This window comes from Geotrypetes seraphini, chromosome 18 (assembly GCF_902459505.1).
Source record: "Geotrypetes seraphini chromosome 18, aGeoSer1.1, whole genome shotgun sequence".
In the NCBI taxonomy this organism is placed as follows: domain Eukaryota; kingdom Metazoa; phylum Chordata; class Amphibia; order Gymnophiona; family Dermophiidae; genus Geotrypetes; species Geotrypetes seraphini.
This window is the reverse complement of record NC_047101.1, coordinates 3,324,216-3,347,174: the sequence shown is the minus strand read 5'-3', so window position 1 is coordinate 3,347,174 and position 22,959 is coordinate 3,324,216. Positions and strand designations below refer to the sequence as shown.

The 22,959-nt window shown below is 42.6% G+C and overlaps 1 protein-coding gene across 4 annotated transcripts in view; it reads right to left on the bottom strand.

Moving 5' to 3' along the window:
- The window catches only part of CSNK1A1 (casein kinase 1 alpha 1), a 108,399-nt gene that overhangs the window by 79,367 nt on the left and 6,073 nt on the right, over positions 1 to 22,959 (bottom strand). For all 4 annotated transcript variants that reach the window (XM_033927518.1, XM_033927519.1, XM_033927520.1 and 1 more), the window contains exons 3-4: positions 6,183 to 6,309; positions 5,101 to 5,199 (exon numbers count right to left, since the gene is read on the bottom strand). In XM_033927518.1, the coding sequence (XP_033783409.1) occupies positions 5,101 to 5,199; positions 6,183 to 6,309 (226 nt within the window). The remainder of the gene's footprint in view (positions 1 to 5,100; positions 5,200 to 6,182; positions 6,310 to 22,959) is intronic.

Genomic DNA, 22,959 nt, shown 5'->3' with positions numbered 1-22,959 from the left:
CTTGTACAGCAGAACCCTTGAGCACTCGCCCCTGCTGCACAGCCGAACCCCTACCGACTCTCCATCATTCTCTCCATCTGAACCCCGCTTACTGCGAGCCCTACATACCTCCCTTCAGAGCAGCGTCAGGCTGGTAGCACTCTAAATTGGCTTTCTCATCGGGGACTTCAGTGTGCCGCGTTACTGATGACATCAGTGATGTGGCAGAGGGAATTCTCCAACAAGAGAAGGCCACGAAGCAGCTTGTTTAGAGTGTTGTAGGCCGGATGCTGCTCTGGTGGGAGATACTTAGGGCTCGCGGTCAGTGGGGTTCAGATGGTTGGCAGGCCGGATTAAAAAATTATACGGGCCGGATATGGCCTGCGGGCCATAGTTTGCTCATGTCTGGTCTAAGAGAAGCTGTTCTACTGAAGCTTAGCAGCAAAGCCTGTTAAGTGACCTATCAATTACACAAATGAACCAAAATGATTGCACATGAAAACTTGTTGGGTTGGATCCAGCTGGTTAATAATCTCTATTATAAGCTACTCTTAACAGCTACAATGGCTGGTCAATTGGTTATCCTATATAATAAAACGCTAGCCACGCATGCGCACTCTTGCCAGCGTGTTCCATGATCCATATGTCCATGGCTGGCAAGAGTGCACATTCAAGCTTACAACGGCCTGCACTCACAGTCTGGCTGGCTCCCTAAAGTTTTTCACGGTGGCGGCTCACCTGCCCCGCCTTCCTCTTCCTGCCAGTCTCAGCCAGGCTCACTCCTCCCCTCTTCCCTCCCCTCTGGCAGCCCTGAACCTGTTCTCCGTTGCCCGCCAGTCTCTTCCTCCAGCGGCTAATCCACCGTCGCCTCAGTCATTGCTCGGCACTACCAAGATGGCAGGATCGCTGGTGGAGAGCGATGGGCCGGTGAGTGGCGCGGTGGGGGCAATGCAGGTGGAGACTGTCGCTCTTAGCGCCTGCAGAGAATCATAAGAGGAGCTACCGCAGGCACTTTTAAACTTTTAAAAAACCTTCCGCCACAGCAGGCCAGCCCGCGGGAAGGGAAGGGGGAGCCGAAAAAGAATGGGACATTCATTTGTGTGCTTCGGCCGGCTCTTCAGGCTGGGCCAAGTCAGTGCGGGGAATCGTCATCCTCCAGTCAGCCCAGGCCACCTTATTTCACTTCAGTTTCACGCAGCGGGTAAGAGCAGCAACGAGGCCCCTCAACCCCTCCCCCCCACATCGAAGGAAAGTAAAAATAAAAAAAAATAAAAATAATAATAATAGACACCATTTTGGAGTGGTCTTTAGCGGGCCCCCGGCACGTGCCATTACCTGAAGTTTTGCATTGCTGTTTTGGAGTATGTCTCCTGGCTTTTTTAGGGTTATGATATGACTCCAGAAAAAGGAGGATGGATTGAGACATCCAGGTTTTATTTCCATTGCTTTCAATGGAAGTAAAACCTTGATGTTTCAAACCCTCCTTTTTTCTTTAGCCATATGATAACCCTAGGGTGGTGGGGGAAAACGTTGCTACTGCTTCACAGGGACCTGGAGGGGAAGGGAAATAACGCTGCTGCTTCTGCAAAGAAAAGTGGGGGGGGGGAGAGAAGGGAATGGGGGGGTGATGGGGGAAAATGCTGCTATTGCTTCACAGGGACCTGGAGGGGAAGGGAAATAACACTGCTGCTTCTGCAAAGGAAAGTGGGGGAGGGGGGGAGGGAGGAAGGAGGGAAAATGCTGCTGCACAGGGAAAAGGAGGGAAAACAAGCTAATAATGACAAAAAAAATTCATTTTCTTACACTTAGTTTGCTCATGTTCTTCTCACTGGTACCTTGAATGATTTCAGAGATATTAGAAACTAGTCTGTAAGCCTGTTATATTAACGGGTGCTAGAATATGTCTGTCTGTCTTTCTCCCTCCCGCTGTGTCTCTCTCTCTCCCTGGCCCCCTTTCTCTGTTGGTCTTTCTGTCCCTCTCCCTGCCACTGTGTCTTTCTTCCTTTCTTTCTCCATCCCTCCCGCTGTCTGTCTGTCAATAACACTGCTGCTTCTGCAAAGGAAAGTGGGGGAGGGGGGGAGGGAGGAAGGAGGGAAAATGCTGCTGCACAGGGAAAAGGAGGGAAATAATGACAGACAGACAGCGGGAGGGATGGAGAAAGAAAGGAAGAAAGACACAGTGGCAGGGAGAGGGACAGAAAGACCAACAGAGAAAGGGGGCCAGGGAGAGAGAGAGACACAGCGGGAGGGAGAAAGACAGACAGACATATTCTAGCACCCGTTAATATAACAGGCTTACAGACTAGTTTCTAATATCTCTGAAATCATTCAAGGTACCAGTGAGAAGAACATGAGCAAACTAAGTGTAAGAAAATGAATTTTTTTTGTCATTATTAGCTTGTTTTCCCTCATTTTCTTAGGTCTGAAAAAAATATTAATAACTGTTCAGTGTACAGATGGGTGAAATTTAACAGGTATGACTTATTTTCCATTTCTTTGAGTCTTACCAGTCCAGACCAAAGGATGGAGGTAAGATAAACTAAACTATTTCAGTGATATCACCAGTGTAAGGGCTGGTACAGCCTGGAATTAATCCAAAATGTTGCTGCCCAAAGCAGAAGTAGGTCCAACTTACCACATACTAACTTAAACCCTATTGAAAGCATTGCAGCTTAGCAATTTAACATGCAGTAATTCATATTGAAGATTATCTACATACCTAGAGAGTGAGTAGGCTAAGCCTGGCTAAATCCAAAAATCTAATAGTTTGGGATCAGGTCAGTCCAGATTTTTGGATTTTCTGGATTCTCAAGTATACTTTCAAAATAAGCAGATAATCCAGAGACATGTAGCAAAGCAGTCAAGTCCTGAAAAGGATGGGATAAGAAAAATAGAGAAAGTAAAGATCCAAAGATAGATAGTATCCAGAGCTGGAAAAACCTGAGGAAACACTTGACAGCTTGATCAGAGGGCAGTAAAACTGCTATCCTCAAAGCCCCAGAGAAGTATGCCACCTCCTCCATTGAGGCAGAGGAAGCAAACCACTCAAGCCCTTTGGCCACTAGCAAAAGATAACCAAGCGAGAGAGAAAGAGAGCAGAGGTTCCAAGGAAGGTGGAAGGCTGCACTCACGATGACATGCAACAGATGACCTTCCACCAAAGAACTATGTGCTTTAGCCACCCTGAAATCATGACCCAACGACAGAATCAAGGCTATATTGCTGAGATTGCTCAGACCCCCAAAGTTGTGCTCTATCAGGGGATGGATATTGCATTCTTCATTCTGAGATGGAACCATGCCACACAGACCTGAGTAATGTGTTCTATATCCAGAGATGGATGTACACCCAGAGATGGAGCTGCTAGAGAAGTTGCACTCTAAATCTAGAAATGGAGTGCTTCTTTACACCCAAGTAGAGGCGCCCTCTATATTCAGAGATGGAGCCGAGCCGCAGAGCTGAACTGAGATGGGAACTGTGCTGGACAAACAGGTGGTGTGTTCCATAACCAGAAATGGAACTGTGCTGTCCTCTGTACAGGAAGAAAAAGAAGCACTCTACATCCACCAAAAGAGCTATGTCCAGCATCCTGGCACATGAACAGCCTCCTCTAGAGACTCTCCCTGTGACCTGCACTGAGAGAGGATCCTGGGAGGTCAGGTACTCACTACGTTGGTGAGCAGTATGCTGCATAGACAAATTGAGGTGGTCAACCATAAGAGATGGACAGAAAGTGAGGACCCACCACAAGCAACTCTGTCACACTGTAGCTTCAAGCAAGAGAGCCGCAAACTGATAGTCATGCACCATAATCCTAGATGAAGCTGTGTAGCCCTGACAAAGGTATACTGGCCAAGCCAAATGGGACAGAACACCTGACCACCAAAGCTGGAGACCTCCACCACCACCACCCTTGGACATGTCGCACAGACATCTGGCGGAGGAACACAGTCTGCTCCAATCCCAGCCACGCCTCCATGGAACAGCTCAGCATGCACTCTACCCATTAGCAGGCTGTCTAGGGGACTTACTGAGAGGCAGGGAACCCCCTAGAAGCAGACTTTTTCCAAAGGTCTACGATCTTCCACAGTCAAGGATGTCCCTGCAGGGAACCTCCACAGAATGAGGGCAAAAACCGTGAACACAAAACACATACTATGCAAAATAAAACACGAGCAGAAAAGATAGACTCCTACAGCCTGTCTTGCAGGAAGGAAGACTGAGGAGCTGGGATACTGGCAGCAGAAGCTGGGAAATGTGGGGATGGGGGAGGGAGCCATCCAAAAGGTGAAACCAAGAGCCTGTGAAAGACCATCTACCTGGAAATAGAGAACACTGGTTAACCAGGAAGCTCACCCTCTGATATGGCAGAGCTCAGTTTGGTGATGGATGGAAATAACCCACACATGTCTGGATTCATCTGCTGCTGACAAGATTATACTTTGCTGTTTCCTCTTGATCAAAACATTAACATGTACGTTTATTACAGCAATACACCTTTTTTAGAAGCCTTTCATGTTAACATTTTACACGCAGCAGTGCCAGGCCTGCTTACCAGATTTAGATTTAAAATGAAAGACAGTTAATTGGGAATTTCTAATTGTCACACATTTGCAAGAATGAAATTCAAAGGATCTGAGTATAACAGAAAACAAAACCTAGTAATTTTAAGTCATAGGACTGTTACTGTAATAAAACAAATGAAGTAATATTTCTAAAGATATCCATTTGAAAAAAATGCTTATAATTCAGTTCTGAAAAATAAATCCATCTCTTATAAACAATTCCTTTCAAAAGGCTTAAAAGCTCTTCCATAATGCCAGAGAAATAGCAAGTGCTGTGAGTTATTGCAGAATGGGTTACAGAATAGGTTTTTCACATTTAAAAACACACTATGCCCTATGAGAATCAGTGGAAACCAAATTATATAAAACCCTCCCCAAACAAACCACTAAATGTTTGTGCCATCATTTAGAACTAAATGTCAACATTAAGTTTTAGAACATGGTAAAACATACTTTGGCACCCCCCCCCCCCACACACACACACCTACATCATTTCAAAATTTACAACATTAAAGTTGTTAAATGGGTTTTCATACATGATCAGTATTAAACTAACCTTATTACAATGACGCCCGATACCCATTAGGAAGTTATCTGGTTTAATGTCTCTGTGTATAAAATTCTTTGTATGCACATATTCAATTCTACTGATCATCTGCAAAAAAAACAACAAAAAAAAACCAAAACAGAAGCATTAGTAACTGCGTAAGAAAGCAGGAAAAAGAAGTTACAGCAGTAAATGTTAGTCTAAGTTCAATCATTCTTCACTCACTGTACTACTTTAAACACCAGTATCTTTCCTCACTTGTCTACCCCTACAAACTCCATTCATTGGGTAAGTCCCTCTTCTCTGTGCCCTTCTCCGCCACCACCAACTCCAGACCCAGTCCCTTTTTTTGTCATGCTGTATGCCTGGAACAGGCTGCCAGAGTCAATATGCCATGCTGCATCTCTAGCACTATTCAAATCTAAGCTAAAATCTTGTTTTTTTGAAGAAGCTGTCAACTCAACTCCCACTCGTCAGGTACCTATACCCATATCATTCCTTCTGCTAGAAACTCCCTAACCCTGAGATATGCTGTCTGTTCAAATTAGCTGAGAAGGGACCGTCTACTGAATGTTAAATGTACAGTGCTGCATACACCTTTTAGAGCTATAAAATGATAAATAGTAGTAGTAATAGTAAATTCAAATTTTAATCATAGCATTTTTCTACCATCTCATATACTGAAATTGTTGACAAATACCATGATAAATATAGGTTTAATGCACTGAAACACAAAACCACCAGGTCCGGTTCATATAAATTTAAATGCACCATTAACAGAGAAAGCGTATATATATCTTTATTTTGTGCTATGATGCAGAATTACTTGCAATGTCTCACCCCAGAAATTAAAACTGAATATCCTCAGATCTGATTGAATTACTTGTACAAGTATCAAGTATTTCTCAAACATCCTTTTATGAATTGTTTGTAAAAGCCCGAGGTAAAAAAGTATTACTCCTCACTGATCTTTAAAGGTTAAATTATCCAAACTGGAGATCAAGCAAACTGTTGCCCACTTGACATGCCCCTGATTCCAAACATTCTAGAAACAGAATACTGTACTACAGTATCATGAAAACCCTACATACCTGGTCAGCTAACATAAGTACTGTTTTCATTGTGAATCTGCGAGAGCAGAAATTGAAGAGGTCCTCAAGGCTTGGCCCAAGCAGATCCATAACTAGAACATTGTAATCCTTTTCCTGACCATACCACCTGAAATAAATTCAAATTTAATATTAGTCATATTGAAATGACAAGTCCAGTCATAAGGTACACAGCCAAAATTAATATTTTAGGATACACTCCGTCTTAAATCACATTGCTATGGTATTTCATGGATGCACAACTCAAATTTAAAAACCAGAGTTAAAGCACTAGAACTTTTAGTTTGGTTAAATGTCAAAACAAAGAGGAACAAACAAAAACAAACTGCAGATGTGTACAAGATGCAGGCAAAACTTATTGAGACAAATATAAATATATAAAAACCTTTTTACCAAACAAGGGACCCGACACGGTCCATGTTTCGGACAAACCTTCGTCGGGGGTCCAATATGAAAAAAGGTTTGAAAAATATGCCACAAAAAATATATCATAAACCAAAAGGTCCAATACGCCGAGAATTGCCAACTGCTGTAAAGCGTCTCACAAAGAGGAAACATACGCAGAATAGAGTCCATACAAAGATAAAAACGTAGACCCAATGTATGGGATTTCCCAGGCACAGAGATTTTTATCTTTACTGGAAGCTTCTATACCGCTACTAATGACTGGGGAAAGGGGTCAATTCAGAGTGGTTTTTACGTGGATTTTAAATACAGATTCAGTTGTTGTTTGCTTGGCTAGGGGGCCAAATTTGCATTACATTATTATTATATATGTATACTATGTTTACACAGGATTACAGTTTACCATTATACTAAGTATATTCATTACACTCATACCTTAAAACAGTGTTTTTCAACCTTTTTACACCTATGGACCGGCAGAAATAAAGTAATTATTCTGTGGACCGGCGGTTGAAGAATACTGGGCTAAGTCGTGGGCCAGACCCCGCCCCCATAATAGTACTAATTGTAACACTATTTTTTCCATTCATTTTTCACAGATACACAATATAATCTTATTAACAACACATAATTGTTAACCACAAAATTAAACTATATAAAGCACACTGACAGCAGATGTAAATTCTCAAAATTGACATAATTCAATCACTAAATTAAAAAATAAAATCATTCCCCCCTACCTTTGTTATCTTCCTCCCTCCATGCTATGCCTTTACCTTCTGCAGAAAAAAAAAAACGTGGTGGAGGCCTAGCCATCATACTCAAAAACAACATCAATATAAAGACCCTAGACAAACACTCCACTCCCCACCTAGATCTCCTAGCCTGTCAACTATCCGATGATTCTCTCATAGAAACTCTAACATGCATCCTCTGTTATTCAACACCAAGAAAATGGAATGACAACGAACAAGCGCTTGAAGAATTTATTTACCAGAACTCCCTAACATCACCTCATAATCTTCTCCTAGGAGACATAAACCTCCATCTAGAAGATCACACCTCAAAACAAGTAATAAATTTACTCTCATACCTCAATGCACTAAACTACCAGATCCTCAATCCCCAATCCACACACGAAAAAGGACACCAATTAGATCTTGCTGCTTATATGACCCAACATCTTCACAAACCCAAAATCAATATCTCTAATGGGGCATGGCACCCCTCCCTTTGGTCAGATCACTATAAATACACCTTTGACATCAACTGGCCTCAAAACATTAACAAACAACCTCCAATAAAAACCTCCTTCAAAACACGCCAAAAAATCGAACCCTCCATATTCTGGGATAAAGCAGACCATGCCACCATCAACATAGCTCCCAACGAATTTATATCCCAATGGAGATCCATAAGCAAAACCATTCTAAATGAGCTAGCCTCAGAAAAACTAAAATTCAAAATATGCAGACCTTCTGATAAATGGTTCGACGCCGAACTTCTCCAATCTAAAAAGCTCTGCAGACAACTAGAAAGAGTCTGGAAAAAAAACAAGAGTTTAGAACACACTAAAACTGCATGGAGATACCAAATTAATCAATACAAAACCAAACTCAAGGAAAAACGAAAAGCCTACTACTCCAATATGATAGGCAAAAAAATCCCAGACACAAAAAAGCTATTTAATCTATTAAAGAACCTCACAGATACCAAACCTTACCTCTCCACCCAAGGTATCCACCCACCAACAGCCATCCACCTAGCAGACCATTTCAAAAACAAGATCACCAATATCAGATCTACATTCATCAACACACACACCCATCTAGAAAAGATAACAACAAACCCATCAACTAGCGAAGCCATCGTAGCAGACAGAAGCTGGTCCGATTTCCCAATTCTAGTCTGGTCGGATATGAACCGACTCTACAATAAATACAGCCATGCTTCCAGTGACCTAAATAAATGCCCCACCTACATATTATCAAACGCCTCCACCACATTCAAAACAAACTTCATGCTATGGATTCAAACCACATTGACAGAAGGCCAATTCCCACAGGACCTAGGAGAGATCTTAATCACTCCAATCATAAAGGATCACAAAGGCCCAATAGATAGCCCCTCCAACTACAGACCTATCGCTTCAATACCATTGTACGTTAAAATAATAGAAGGCCTAGTGGCACAATACCTCACCGAATATCTGGAAAAACATAACCTACTCCACCCCTCACAATCAGGATTCCGAACTAACCATAGTACAGAAACACTACTTGTCACATTACTAGATACAGCCCGACAACACATCAGTAAAGGAAAAAAAATGATATTAATACAATTAGACCTCTCCGCAGCATTTGACCTAGTTGACCACACCTTATTACTACAAATTCTCGACACCATAGGAATCTCAGGCAAGGTCTACAAATGGTTTCAGGGGTTTCTCAAATCTAGAACCTACAGAGTAAAATACAATGATATCAAATCAGAACCATGGACAAATCCCTGCAGAGTTCCACAAGGATCACCTCTCTCACCTACGCTCTTCAACCTCTTTATCTCCTCCCTAGGAGCCACTTTAGATACCCTAGATGTCACATCTTTCAGCTATGCTGATGACATCACCATAATCCTCCCATTTGACCCATCAGAGACCACCACCACAACAAAGCTAGAAACAACCTTAGACACAGTAGAAAAATGGATGATGGATCACAAACTAAAACTAAATTCTGAAAAAACAAAATTCCTTTTGCTCGAAAAAGCCCAAACTCCTACCATCACTGAACTGAAAATCAAAAATACCAAATACCCAATACAACCCGAACTAAAACTCCTAGGAGTTACGATAGACAGATGTTGCACAATGCAGCCCCAGATCAACAAAACAACCCAGAAAGCTTTCCTAACCATGAGAAATCTCCGTAAAATCAGAAAATTCTTTGACCAAGCACAATTTAGACTAATCGTCCAATCCCTAGTCTTAGGTCTGCTGGATTATTGCAATTCCCTATATCTTCCTTGTCCAGCCACTATGATAAAACAACTCCAGACCATACAAAACACCGCCCTCAGATTGATCTACTCACTCAAAAAATATGATCACATAACAACTGCCTTCTTAGACTCTCACTGGCTACCCATACAAGCACGAATCCAATTCAAATTCTACTGCCTGATATTCAAAGCATTACACGGCTCTTCCCCCTCCTATCTAAATAACCGCTTAAACCAAATCTCCACCTCAAGACACATTAGAACCTCGAACCCTTTCGCCTTCCCCCCACTCAAAGGCACACAACGCAAGAAAATGTTTGACAACCTTCTAGCAACACAAGCAGCAAAAATCAACCATTCCATCTCCAATCTTATGACAATATCAGACAACTTCAAAACATTCAGAAAAGAAATCAAAACCCTGCTTTTCAAAAAATTCATCCAAATATCTTAACCCCTCCTCTTTTACCTCCAGAAGATTCACCTACCTTCAGATAACCTTCCCCCAAATTACTCACCTTAACACCTTCCAATTAAACAAATACCATAAATAGATTGTAACCTACCCTCTCTAACTGAATTCCATATGTATTTTTCATACAGTTCTTCACTGTCAGTTTAATTTCCATCCTATAAATTCACATAGAATTTTTCTTTTTCCAACCATCTTTATTTTCTCTTCTTTATTAATTTCCAGGTACTTTAGTTAGATTGTGAGCCTTCGGGACAGTAAGGGAATTTTTTAAGTACCTTCTTACTTCTCATTTATAATCTTAATGTATATTTTCTTCAAACCGCTTAGAACCTAACGGATGTAGCGGTATATAAGAAATAAATTACATTACATTACATTCTGGCCTGCTCCTGCCTGGCCATTTTATGCCGCCCCCGGTATTATCTTCAGGCCAGCTCCCTCTTCCTCACTGACGCAGTGCACAAAGCTGTGGGCAGCAGCAACTTGCGCGTCCTGTGCCTCATCTGGGAGAAGGCTTCCAGTTCAGGTGCAGGATGCGTGTAGGGACCACTGCCCATGGCTTTGTGCACTGAATCAGTGAGGAAGAGGGAGCTGGCTCGAAGATAACGCCGCATTGATCGCACTGTGGCCGGAGGTTGAAGAACACTGTTTTGGGCCTGATGCACGTGCTGGCCCTGTGGACCAGCAGAAAATTTCCATGGACCGGTGGTTGAAGAACACTGCCAAAAATAAAAATCTATTATGTACATTTCTGTCCTGTCCTCCTATACTGTTTCTATTGGGAGAGCCTGTTATTTTCCGCTATGTTGCTTCCTCCCTCTGCAAGTTTAAGTAGTATGAGAAAGGATATAGGGCTAGATTCACTAAACTTACCAATTCTGTAACGACGATTGCAAAACCAGTTTCACTGGTTTTGCGATCGTTCCCCGACCCGATTCACTAAACTGCTGCCCGATCTATCTCCTATCTGATCCAACCCATGCAAATTAGTAAACCCTATACAAAATAGCCAAGCGATTGATTCACTAACAATTGCTTGGATATTTGAATCAGGTTTTACTGTCCTAAAACCTGACTGCTGCAGACCTGTCGGTAACTGTTTCTCAGAGATAGTAGAAAGGATCACTTTTAACTATATCCAACCCACAATTAATTTGTTACTCCTCCTGCTCCTCTGTGAGCCCTGATGCCCGAGTCAATAGGGGCCTTAGGCCCCTCCCCATATATCACATGATGCAACGGGGCGGGGCCTAAGGCTCACATTGTGGCAGGGCCTGCGGAGGAGGTCTTTGTGTTTCCTCCTACTCCCGAAGACTGACTGCGTCATCGCTGGAGGCATATGGAGCAGGAGGGACTGAACACCCACCCTATTCCCAACAGGGAGGGGGAGGGGAACCAGAACAGGGGGATCCATGGCAGGAGAGAGTCGGCATCCCTCCTGCTGGTTTTTTTTTGTTTGTTTGTTTGTTTTTGGGGGGGGAGGGAGTCGGCCCGATGGCAGGAGGGAATGGGAATCCCTCCTGCCATTGAAGTGGCAGCGGCGGGGATCAGCTGTGGGAGACTTTTTCTTTTGGGTTCAGGGAGGAGGCACTATCGGGAGGTGGGTGGGGCTTTTATAAATTTATTTTTTAATTGGGCTGATATTTTGCGTGTGTAATACAAGCAAAATATCTGGCCCATTTAAAAAATGAAAAAAAAAAAAAAAAAAAAGCTGCTGACAGCAGTGATAGGAGGCTGCTTCTCCTGTCACTACTGTCAGGGCTGCCCCAACTCAATTGCTCAATGAGTGATTGAGTCAGGAGTTTGCAAGCAAATGATTTGTACTCCATGCAAATCATTTGCATGCAAAAATAGATAGTGAATCAATCACTGTTTTAAAATCAGCCAGGAATCAGCCAACAGTGATTGAAACACTCTTTAGTGAATCTGAGCCTTAAATCTTAACTTGCAAAGAAGCTAGAGTATGCGGCTTGAATCTGTACGTTAATTAATTAAAGATACTGTACTGTTGCTAAATGGCCCTCTACCAATTGTAGGATACCCAACCTTAAAATGAAAAGCTTTTATCATCACAGATAACGGCCCCTAAAACTCTCTCAATTAACTGCCATTCATTCATGATGCCGTCAAGTTCGATTTATTTAATATACCAGCCCCTGCAGCAGGAGAGAGGCCCACTCTCCCTGCTGCCAAGACACCTGATGCTGCTGCTCAGCCACCTGCACCACCAGCAGCGGGAGAAATACCCACTCTCCCCGCTGTCAAAACACCTGCCACTGCTAAGCTCCATTGGAAGGACCTTATACAACTTACGCCAGAGCCTCAGGCCCCTCCCTGATATATCCCAAAAGATGGGGGAGGGGGTGGAGGCAAGTCACTTGGCAGCAGGGAGAGTGGACATCTCTCCCGCTGTTGTGGTTCGTTTGGTTTTTTTCTGCGCATGTGCCCATCGCTATCACTAGTGATATGCACATGCAAATTTAGAGAATCTTCGCTGCCGACCTCATCTGTACATGTGATTGTTTGAAAATGTCTCGCTTTTTTCACTTCGCTATCAAAACGGCTTCGTTAGTTTTAACTCTTTTTTTTAGAATCCTGGCCTCAGAATCCCAGCATTCAGCTTCTCTTTTCTATCACTAATGGGAGTTCTTTTGTTCTCTCTCACTACTTTACATTCTTGATAGAATATGTACCACTTGTAAACTCTCAAAGGCTCTTGCTAGGCAGTATATTAAACTTGGAAAATCAATTTTAAGCTACAGAAGTGTCCTGCTACATAATTTCCAGTAAGTTTAAATGACTAAAGCTCCTCCTATGCCAAACATTTCTAGTAACGCAGAATTCAATAGATATTAGCCCAGGCACCCCCCTTAAATAAATATTTTGCAATATAATACATCTTAAAAAATGGCATGCTAATTTTGCAATGAAACTACTGTATTTACATGTTAATTACAGACTAAGCAAGAGAGCTCAAATGAATACTTAACTGAAGATGTTACACCCCACCCACTGCTGAAGTACAATTGTTCTGTCTAGACAGGAAAATACAGGTTTAAATATTTCAGTACGAAGCACAATTTAAAAAAAAAAAAAAAAAAAGTACTTGTTCAAATGACAGTAACCCGCCCCTCCTCCCAGAAGAGATAGGTAGCAATAACATTGAAATACTTACTTTGTTTATGGGGGGGGGGAAGTTGTGCCATTCAAAATTACCATGCACAGGGCCCTTTTTATTTCTCTGGAATTGCCTGATCCAGCCCATTTTCAAATAGATGTACTACTTCACACACACTAACCCCTCCCCCCATTTACACACCAAGGGCTCATTTTACGAAGGTGCGCTACGGATTTTACCGCATGCACCGTATTAGCACACACTATAACCTGAGCTAGCCAAAAATCTACCACCTGCTTAAAAGGAGGCGGTAGCAGCTAGCGCACATAGCATTTTAGCGTGCACTATTCCGTGCGTTAAGGCCCTAGCACGCCTTTGTAAAAGGAGCCCTAAATTTTGAACCTCTTCTACTAATCTGAGGAATCATTTTGACCTCAGACAGATGTTTAACCTCATTGTTTATGTTGGGTTAGAAAGGAAAACAAACCAGCAATTAAATTTGAAATATTTTTTTTAAAAATCAGAAAAACAAATGTGGAGCTGCAAAAATGTTTAAAGAATGTCAAACAAGCCAAACTACAACTCAGAAAAACCTTAAATTCACTGGGAAGAAAAAAAATAATAAAACATGGCAACGAGCAATAATAAACTAGATCAGAACAGCTCTGGGTCAACAGAACAAAACCAGGGATAAATTCAGGATAGGAATCTAGGATGACACTGAGATAAGGAAATTGCTTATGACAATTCTAGCAAGTACAGTATAAGAAAAGCCAAAATATTTAAATCTTGTTCCAAGTTTATTTGATGTATCGAGCCCTTCGAGTCAGCTGATCACTACACAACCAAAGGCACAAAAAGAAAGCTTAAGCAGGCTTTTTCCCCCCCCCCCAATCTTTATTCATTTTTACATCTTACAAGTGTATCAATAAATTGACAATTGAAATTGAGTACATCACTTGAATTTCTTTCATATTTAACAATACATAAAATTTCCCTTCCTTCCCACCATTACCATAACATATGTACACTTCTCCCTCCGGATTCGCGGGAGATAGGGGCAGAGCCGGACCGCGAATGGTGAAAAACCGCAAATATCCGGCTCTGACCCACCCCGCCTTCCTACGCTCCTGCCCCGTGCAGATCGCCATTAGGAAATGGCTGCTGTGAGTTCCCGTAGTCTCTCAAGACTATGATGGGAACTCCCTACAGCTATTTCCTAATGGCGATCTGCACGGGGCAGGAGCGTAGGAAGAGCGCTCTTGCCCCAAAAGCCCGCTAGACCACCAGGTAAGGCTGGGATGCCGGGGGGAATACTTAAAGATGGTTTTTTTCCCCCTCCCCCCAAAGTCACGAATATGAGAAATTGTGATTACTGAAACCGCGAATGGGGAGGGGGGAAGTGTAATATTTTTTCATACTTATTAATACCCTCCCCTCACCCATCAAAGCTTTTCCAACCATTTCCAACCTTATTTACCTCCCATCCCTCCCCCCACCCCCGGATGTGCATATTATCTTATGACAAACCATAACTATAGAGTTTCTACAAAGGATGTCAATGGGCCCCAAATTAATTTGTGTAGATAGCTGCATGGGAAGAGAGCAACAGAAATCCCACAGGTATCCCTTCTAGACTCAAGGGGATGGGAATAGTTAGTTCAAGGCTTCCACAGGTGTACTACCTCCCTCAGGATCCAACTACACTCTCTCTGCAGGCAGCATTCTTTCCTACATGTTGCCAGTGGCTAATCCAGAAGCCTTCCCTCTGATGCTTTTGCAAATTTCTCTCGTGCATATTCATTGTGGATATCCTGAAAACCTGACCTGCAAGGGGATACTCCAGGACCAAAATGAGAAACACTGGCTTAAAACATGCTGCCTTTGGCAACCCAGAAGCATTCCCTCCGCTGCAGCATCCTACCTCTACAGGAACAGGAAGTTGAAGAAGAGGGCAAGAAGTTTCCAAGGATGTGCAATTAAGCTGCTGCCAGCCCCAAAATCACAAGCTGAAGTGTGAGGAAGGGGACGAGAAGTAGCAGATCCTGCAGTTGAATGGGAGGGGTAAGTGAGAAAACTACTAAATTGGAGGGAATTGAGGAAAGAAGCCAAACTATACAGGGAGACAACTGTTATTTCTTTTGACTTATGGGGGCCGTGAAAAAAATCAGACATATTAGGTGTCTTAAACCAAACCCAAAAAAGTTTGGGAACCAATACTGTAGGGTATACAGGCAGGTGCTCCATCTTCTGTCTCAACGCAAAGCCAATATCATTTTAGTCATTGTCCCAAAGTTAGGCGTCCTGCACATTAAAAAAATAAAAATAAAAAAGCAAACAGCAGCCAGACTGAAGGCACCATTTGCACACCTATGGAAGCGTCTAGGCAAGCCCAAGGCCATTGTGGGCACTGTTTTCACCGGAAGTGGCCTTAGGCCTGTAAAATGCTGGCCTACATTTAAAGGCACCTACTTTAAAAACAGCTGTGATTCTTTGAACGGTGCCAATGGGTGATTGACACGCGATCAGTGGCTGTTTTTAGGCAGCCGCCGATACAGGCGTTGTTTATATAATCTGGGCCATAGTCTTTTTATGACACTAAGATATGGCCTCCAAAACTGAACACAATACTCCAAGTGGGGCTTCACTAGTGACTTGTACAGAAGCATTAACACCTTTTTTTCTTCTGGGTTATGCTTTTCAGTTACTATTTTGTCACACAGTTTCATCACTTTCAGATCCTCAAACACTATCATGCCAAGGATGGTTAAATCCTTAGACTAATGCAGAATGAATAGTTTTTGCTGTGAGCATAAAAACACAAGTGACAGATCTGTGCTGGGTATAGGCAAAAGAAATTCAGTGCAAAAATATCAGTATCACAAAAAATGTGTGTACAAGAAATTTCAGCAAGGCAGATATTCACAGAAAAACATTCAACCTGTGTGCAGTGAATGTATGCCAACATTTTTTTGCTAAGATGTACACAGTGTGTTTCCTGTCCTTGGCATAGAAACCTATACACATTCTTCTGATGGGTTTATCCTGATTAGTGTACAAGTTGTACACATTTCAAAATCATACTAAATTAAACATGCAAAACACTTATGTCTGCATTAGAAGCTATATGTTCGTCCATAAGCAAACAGATCTAATGCAGGGCTTTCTGCATCAGAACTCAAACAGTGTGCAATCCTCACTCAGCAGGATAAACCATTCAAAACAGAACAGACCAACTTGTGACGTTCTTCAATTTTTTCTTATCATTCTTGCTCCAATGCTCAAATGCCCGACGAGACCCGTTTCGCCAAACTGGCTTTATCAAGGGTTCCAGCAAGGAGCACTTAATTTGGCTTCCTCTTGCAGCCGAGGCAGGAGCAATCCTGCCTCGGCTGCAAGAGGAAGCCAAATTAAGTGCTCCTTGCTGGAACCCTTGATAAAGCCAGTTTGGTGAAACGGGTCCCGTCGGGCATTTGAGCATTGGAGCAAGAATGATAAGAAAAAAGAAAAGTTTTTGAATAAAGAAAATTGAAGAACGTCACAAGTTGGTCTGTTCTGTTTTGAATGGTTTATCCTGCTGAGTGAGGATTGCACACTGTTTGAGTTGTTCATTTTACCTCACTTCCTATCTTCAAGAACCTCTCCTGTAGTGCTTTCTGCATCAGACCCTTAAGTTGATGTTAATTAGCCTTGGAGGCAAACACTAACACCACCATATCCACAGCACCTATCTGCATACTCAAACAATTATTTGCCCTTGTTCCATGCCAAAGAGGGAAATCCGCAGCATCATTAGTTTTCACATCATATATAACAGCAGAATCTAAATACTGTACAATATTCAAAGTGTGTGTGTGTGTGTGGGGGGGGTACTGTACAATATTAAAGTGGGAGGGGAAGAAGGACAAAATGCAATAAACTAGGGAAAACTAGGTCAATCAATATTTACTACTGTGATATGAGCTACATAGAAACATGACGGCAGATAAAAAATGGCCCATCCAGACTGCCCTTCCCCACAATCCATTATCTTCTCTTTCCCCCAAAATATCCCACATGCCTGTTCCATGCTATCTTGAATTCAGATACAGTCTATTTCACACATTAACTACACTTTCTATAAAGGAGTATTTTCTTACATTACTCCTGAGTCTATTACCTCTTAAGTTCATCCTATGCCCTCTCCTTCAAAAGTTTTCTCTCATTTGAAAAGGACTTGCCTCCTGTACATAAATGCCACAGAGATATTTAAAAGTCTATCATATCCCCTCTCTCATCCAGAGTATACTAAACTAAACTAAACCTTGGGTTTATATACCGCACCATCTCCACAAATGCGGAGCTCGGCACGGTTTACAGGAAGAAAGATGAGAGAGGAACTACAGTGGAGAGATTAAAGAGTTAGGTGCAAAGGGGGAAGGTGAGAGGCCTAAGAGGGGGGAAGTGTTACAGTTTTGAGAATAGCCAGGTTTTTAGGTGTTTGCGGAAGAGTTGGAGGGAGCTTGAGGTTCGGAGAGGGGAGGGGAGGTGAGGTTATTCCAGATCTCAGTGATTCTAAAGGGGAGGGATGACCCAAGTTTACCTACATGGGAAATACCTTTTATGGAAGGGAAGGATAGTTTAAAAATTTGGGAGGATCTGGAGGAAGTAGGGGTTGGGGAGTTCCAGGATAGAGGGATAACGGCAGGAAGGATGCCATGTAGGATCTTGTAGGCCAGACACGCACATTTGAAGTGGATCCTGGGGATTACTGGGAGCCAATGGAGCTTAGACAGGAGTGGTGAGACGTGATCAAATTTGCTTTTCGCGAAAACAAGCTTAGCTGCGGCGTTCTGAATCCGCTGAAGTCTGTGGAGGCTTTTCTTGGTTAGGCTGAGGTAGATAGAATTGCAATAATCCAATCTGGAGAGGATGATGGATTGTACTAGGACTGCGAAGTGTTTTTGGTGAAAATAGGGTCTGACTTTCCTTAGCATGTGAAGGCTGAAGAAGCATTTCTTCACCAGGGATTGGAGATGTTCGTTGAAGGATAGAGAAGAGTCTAAGGTGACACCCAGAACTTTGCTTGAGAACTCGAGCTGTAATGGGGGGCCGGAGGACAATGGGATGAAGGAAGGTAGATGGTCTAATTTTGGGCCGAGCCAAAGGAGTTTTGTTTTGGACTCGTTTAGTTTCATATGAATTGTGAATGCCCAGGATTGGAGGTTCTTTATGCATGAGGATATATTCGTGGAGAGGTTAGTTATACATATTAAGTTCTCTACGTCCCCATACAATTTATGGCAAAGACCACTAACCAACTTTGTAGCAAGCCCTCTGGACCGATTCCATTCTATTTATATCTTTTTGAAGGTATGGTCTCCAAAATTGCACAGTATTCCAAATGGTGCCTCACCAAAGACTTATAAAGCAGTATTATCACCTCCATTTTCCTATTGATCATTCCTCTCTTTATGCACACAAGCATCTTCCTTGCTTTGACTGTCACCTTTTCTATCTGCTTTTGCCACCTTGAGATCAACAGACACAATCACCCCCAAGTCCCACTCTTCTTCCACGCACAAGAGTTCCTCGCCTCCTATACTATACCTTTCTCCTGGAGTTTTGCAGTCCAAGTGCATGACCCTGCATTTTCTAGCATTAAATCTTAGTTGCCAATTGCTTGACTGTTCAAGTTTCACCCTGGGGGGTATCTACCCTATTACAGAGCTTGGTATCATCTGCAAAAAGGCAAACGTTCCCAGACAGTTCTTCCGCAATATCATTCACAAAGTTGTCGAAAGCTTTGCTAAAGTCCAAGTACAGTAGTACACTACATCTAGCGCTCCTCCCATATCCAATCTGATTTGTCTGACAAGACCTGCCTCGAGTCCTGAGTCCGTTCGATTCTAGAAATCTCACTATCCTCCACTTTAGAATTGTTTCCATTAGTTCACTCACTATAGAGGTCAGACTAACCGACCTGTAATTCTCAACCTGCTCCTTACTTCCACTCTTGTGCAGAGGGACTACACCCACCCTTCTCCAATCCTCCAAGACTACACCAGACTAAGGAAGCATTGAAAAGATGAGACAATGGAGTTTCCAGAACCTTTATTTACATCTATTTACTGTTATACTACCTTACACAATTTGGTATCAAAGATGTTGACAATAGCCAAAAATTTAGTCTACACAAACAAGGATACACCATCACATAAAAGCAAAATACAGTCTTATTAGTTAAACAATCTAGTGTCAGTTGCCACAGTCCAATTTTATTCTATAGTTCATGATTTTGAACAAAACTGTTATATGAAAGCTTTCCTAAAATTCAAATAAAATTACCAATTTCTCATTTCTTTAAGGAAAGCATACTACAGCAATGGTAACACAAAATGCACCATTTCTCATAGTTTACAGACAAATCTGGGAGATTCAGTAACTGAAGCAGAGTCTTCCGAGAATATCACTGATCTATGGGAATATATTTCACCACCTATTAATTAGTGAGGAAAAAAAAATCAAAAACCTCTAAAACGCTTCATGTACAAAAGCATAAAATTTCTAAAAGTAATCTTGACAAGGACTTTAAGCCAATGAAATTTAACAAATTCTTTCATCCAGTCAACCCTAGCTGCTGCATTTTGCTCTAAGTCATCGTCTCTTAAGGCAAGTTTCAGAAAGGTCAGGAATGTTAAGCAACTGATAACATAGGTCAGAACTACAGTAGTTAACAACGGCTGGAGTCTGATAAGGTTTGAACTGGTAAGCTATATGAAATTGGTTAAAACATGACTGCCACACTGCCAGCCTGAAAGGACATTCAGATTCCTATTCAATTTTACTATCAAATTTATAATCTCATCATTAAGCTTTAGGAGATTACAGCCTAGAGCAGGGGTGTCAAAGTTCCTCCTCAAGGGCCACAATCCAGTTGGGATTTCAGGATTTCCCTATGAATATGCATGAGATCTATTTGCATGCACTGCTTTCATTGTATGCTAATAGATCTTGTGCATATTCATCGGGGAAATCCTGAAAACCAGACTGGATTGCAGCTCTCTAGGAGAGACTTTGACACCCCTGGCCTAGAGAATAACAGGGGAACAGGGGGCTGCAGTAAATGTGTAGCAATGGGAAAATTTACAGGTGCAAAACTTTGCCTGCAGAAGAAGTAAAAAACAAACAAAAAAAAAAAAAGCTTTGTTCCCGCAATTAAAAATAAAACTGGCTGTTTGTTTACTACAATTCCCCGCAGAGCCCTCAACTTCAGTGATGCTGGCGCTGAGCTGGCCTTGTCCTCCCCTCCTCCTATAAAAGGGCTAAATTGGTCTTGTCCTACCCTTGACTTTTCTACAAGGGCCCAATCACAGCTGTCACACACACTCACACATTCTAAAACTCCATAACAATGAGCCATTTTGTTGCGGCAGCTGTGGCAATGAGGAGGAGGAGCTGGACTGCGGAGTGAGGTGGCAGGCTGCAGTGGTGGCAGCGAGAAGGTGAACAGGGAAGCATCAATGAGCGAATGTGCAGCAGCAACATGTAGGCGGCAGAAGCTGGAGTGAGTGTACAGCAGCAAGCAAGCAGACAGAGAAGCAGCAGGACTGGCACAATGTTGTAAAACAAAACAAAACCCAACAACAAACAATCCACATACAAGGTGGCCCACTTTTTTGATTGCCTGGTCCCCTTCCCCCCCAAAGAGTGGGCTTCCAGACTCGGATGTGCACTTTTGGTGCCTCCTTGGCGATTCACTGTAGACTTTTTTGAGAAGACTCGAACCACCTGTCCCAGACTCTACGCCAGCTTTTGTTAACACCAATTGAATGGCCCAAAGCTCGAGACTGTTGATGGACCATTTTCTCTGGATTTACCACCAGACCTGGACTGAGCACCTGTTGCAAAGACCTCCCCAGGCAAACATCTGTTGTGAGAATCACCCAAACTCATACTGCTTTGAGATTCAGGTGTCTACAGTAGTGTCATTTAAAGGGAATCCTTTTGTGGGGACCACCAAAACAGTAATGTGTTTTGGAAAGGACATATATGAGCCTTCACCCAAGTGATCACATTTATAGTGGTTACCATGTACCTAGTACTTTTAGATAGTGCCACACAGACAGAGCCGACTTAGCCATCTTGTACATTATCTGAGCGCAGAGCTATCTGCATGGCTCTGAAAGAGAAACCTGGCCTTCTGCCATGTGGAATAGTACTCCCAGAGATTGGGACGGAACCAGTTGACTCTTTTGAAAATTCACTATCCACCCCAAGTTCTGCAAGACCTGGACTGCTTGAGCCACTGCTTCTGATAACAGAGCTCTGATCAGAAAGTTGTCCAGATACTGATGCACTTGCAATCCTGCCCTGCAGAGATCCACTGCTACCACCACCATCATCTTGGTGAATATGCAGGGTGCTCTTGCCAGCACAAAGGGAAGCATTGAGAACCGATATCTCTCCAGCACATGGAATCTCAGGAATCTCCTGTGTTTTGGAAATATGGGAATATGCAGGTAGACTTCCGTTAAGTCTAAGGAAGCTAGAAATTCCCCTGGAGCCACCACTGTGGTAATTACTGACCGCACAGTTTCCATACAAAAGAGTGTAACCTTCAGGGCCTCGTTGATATGTGTAAGATCCAGAATAGGTCTCTAGTCCTCTGAGCATTTCTTAGGCACTAAGAAGTACATAGAATATCTGCTAGGGCCCAATTCTTCTGGCGGCACTAGTTCTATGGCCTGAATTTCTCAAGACTCTGCATGACTTTTCTGGGTGTCCCATCAGACTCTACAAACCAGTCTGTTAGGAGATGGGGAAACTCGAGTAATCTCCAGCACACAGAGGTCTGCCTAGAACTGCTCCCAGACCATACACCGAAAGCTTTCCTATCCTCGGGGAGGGTGGGAAGACATTGCCTTGGCATCACTGTGCCTTCTTGGAGAATGAAGAGGGATAAGGACTAAAAGCTTCACTTCACCTAGGCCCTATGAATCTGTCTTGATCCCTGATATGATCTCCGAGTTAAGGCTCCTCAGAGTACTGTTTAAAGCACCTGGAATTACAAATTTTAGACCACCCAGAACTTCTAGGTGTTTGCGGTCTGCTGTTCAGCAGAGATTTTGGCCAATGATCTGCCACACTGGCCAACAGATCATCCAGACCCATTATGAACATCTGTCACTTGAAAGGGAGTCTGCTAAGAGTAGCCTTAGCAGTGGAAATTTCCTGCTCATTGCCTTATCCAGAGCATTCTGTGGACTGAAATGGAATTAAGCCGAGACTTTGCTCATGACTTTGATGTCAGAAGAGAATTGTCAACATAATCCACCCTCGCAAGCATAAGCTAGAGCAAAGACTCGTCCTTTGCCAGGGTGAGCCCATGCATCTTGGTATGATAAGTGTGTGCCATGCTTTGATCCTTAACTTCTAACCTTCAATCTGCCTTTTTAGGATCACATCCACTCTACAATCCTGTGTAATCTCCCTCACTTGGGAAGGATATGCACTTAGTTACCTGAGCAATCAAGGCACCTTAGGTTGAGCGAACATCTGTTGACACTTTTGTGCCGTTGAATATAGCCTAGACATTGTTTTAGCTACCATTAAAGCGCCTTCATGAGCATCCCATTATGGTAAAGTAGAAAATTCACTTGACCTGCATTGATAATAGTGGCAGTGCCAAGAGATTATTCTGTGAATCAGGTGGGAAGAAACAACCAAGAAAATAAATATATATACATTATTCATCATTACCTCTTCCTTTTAAGACC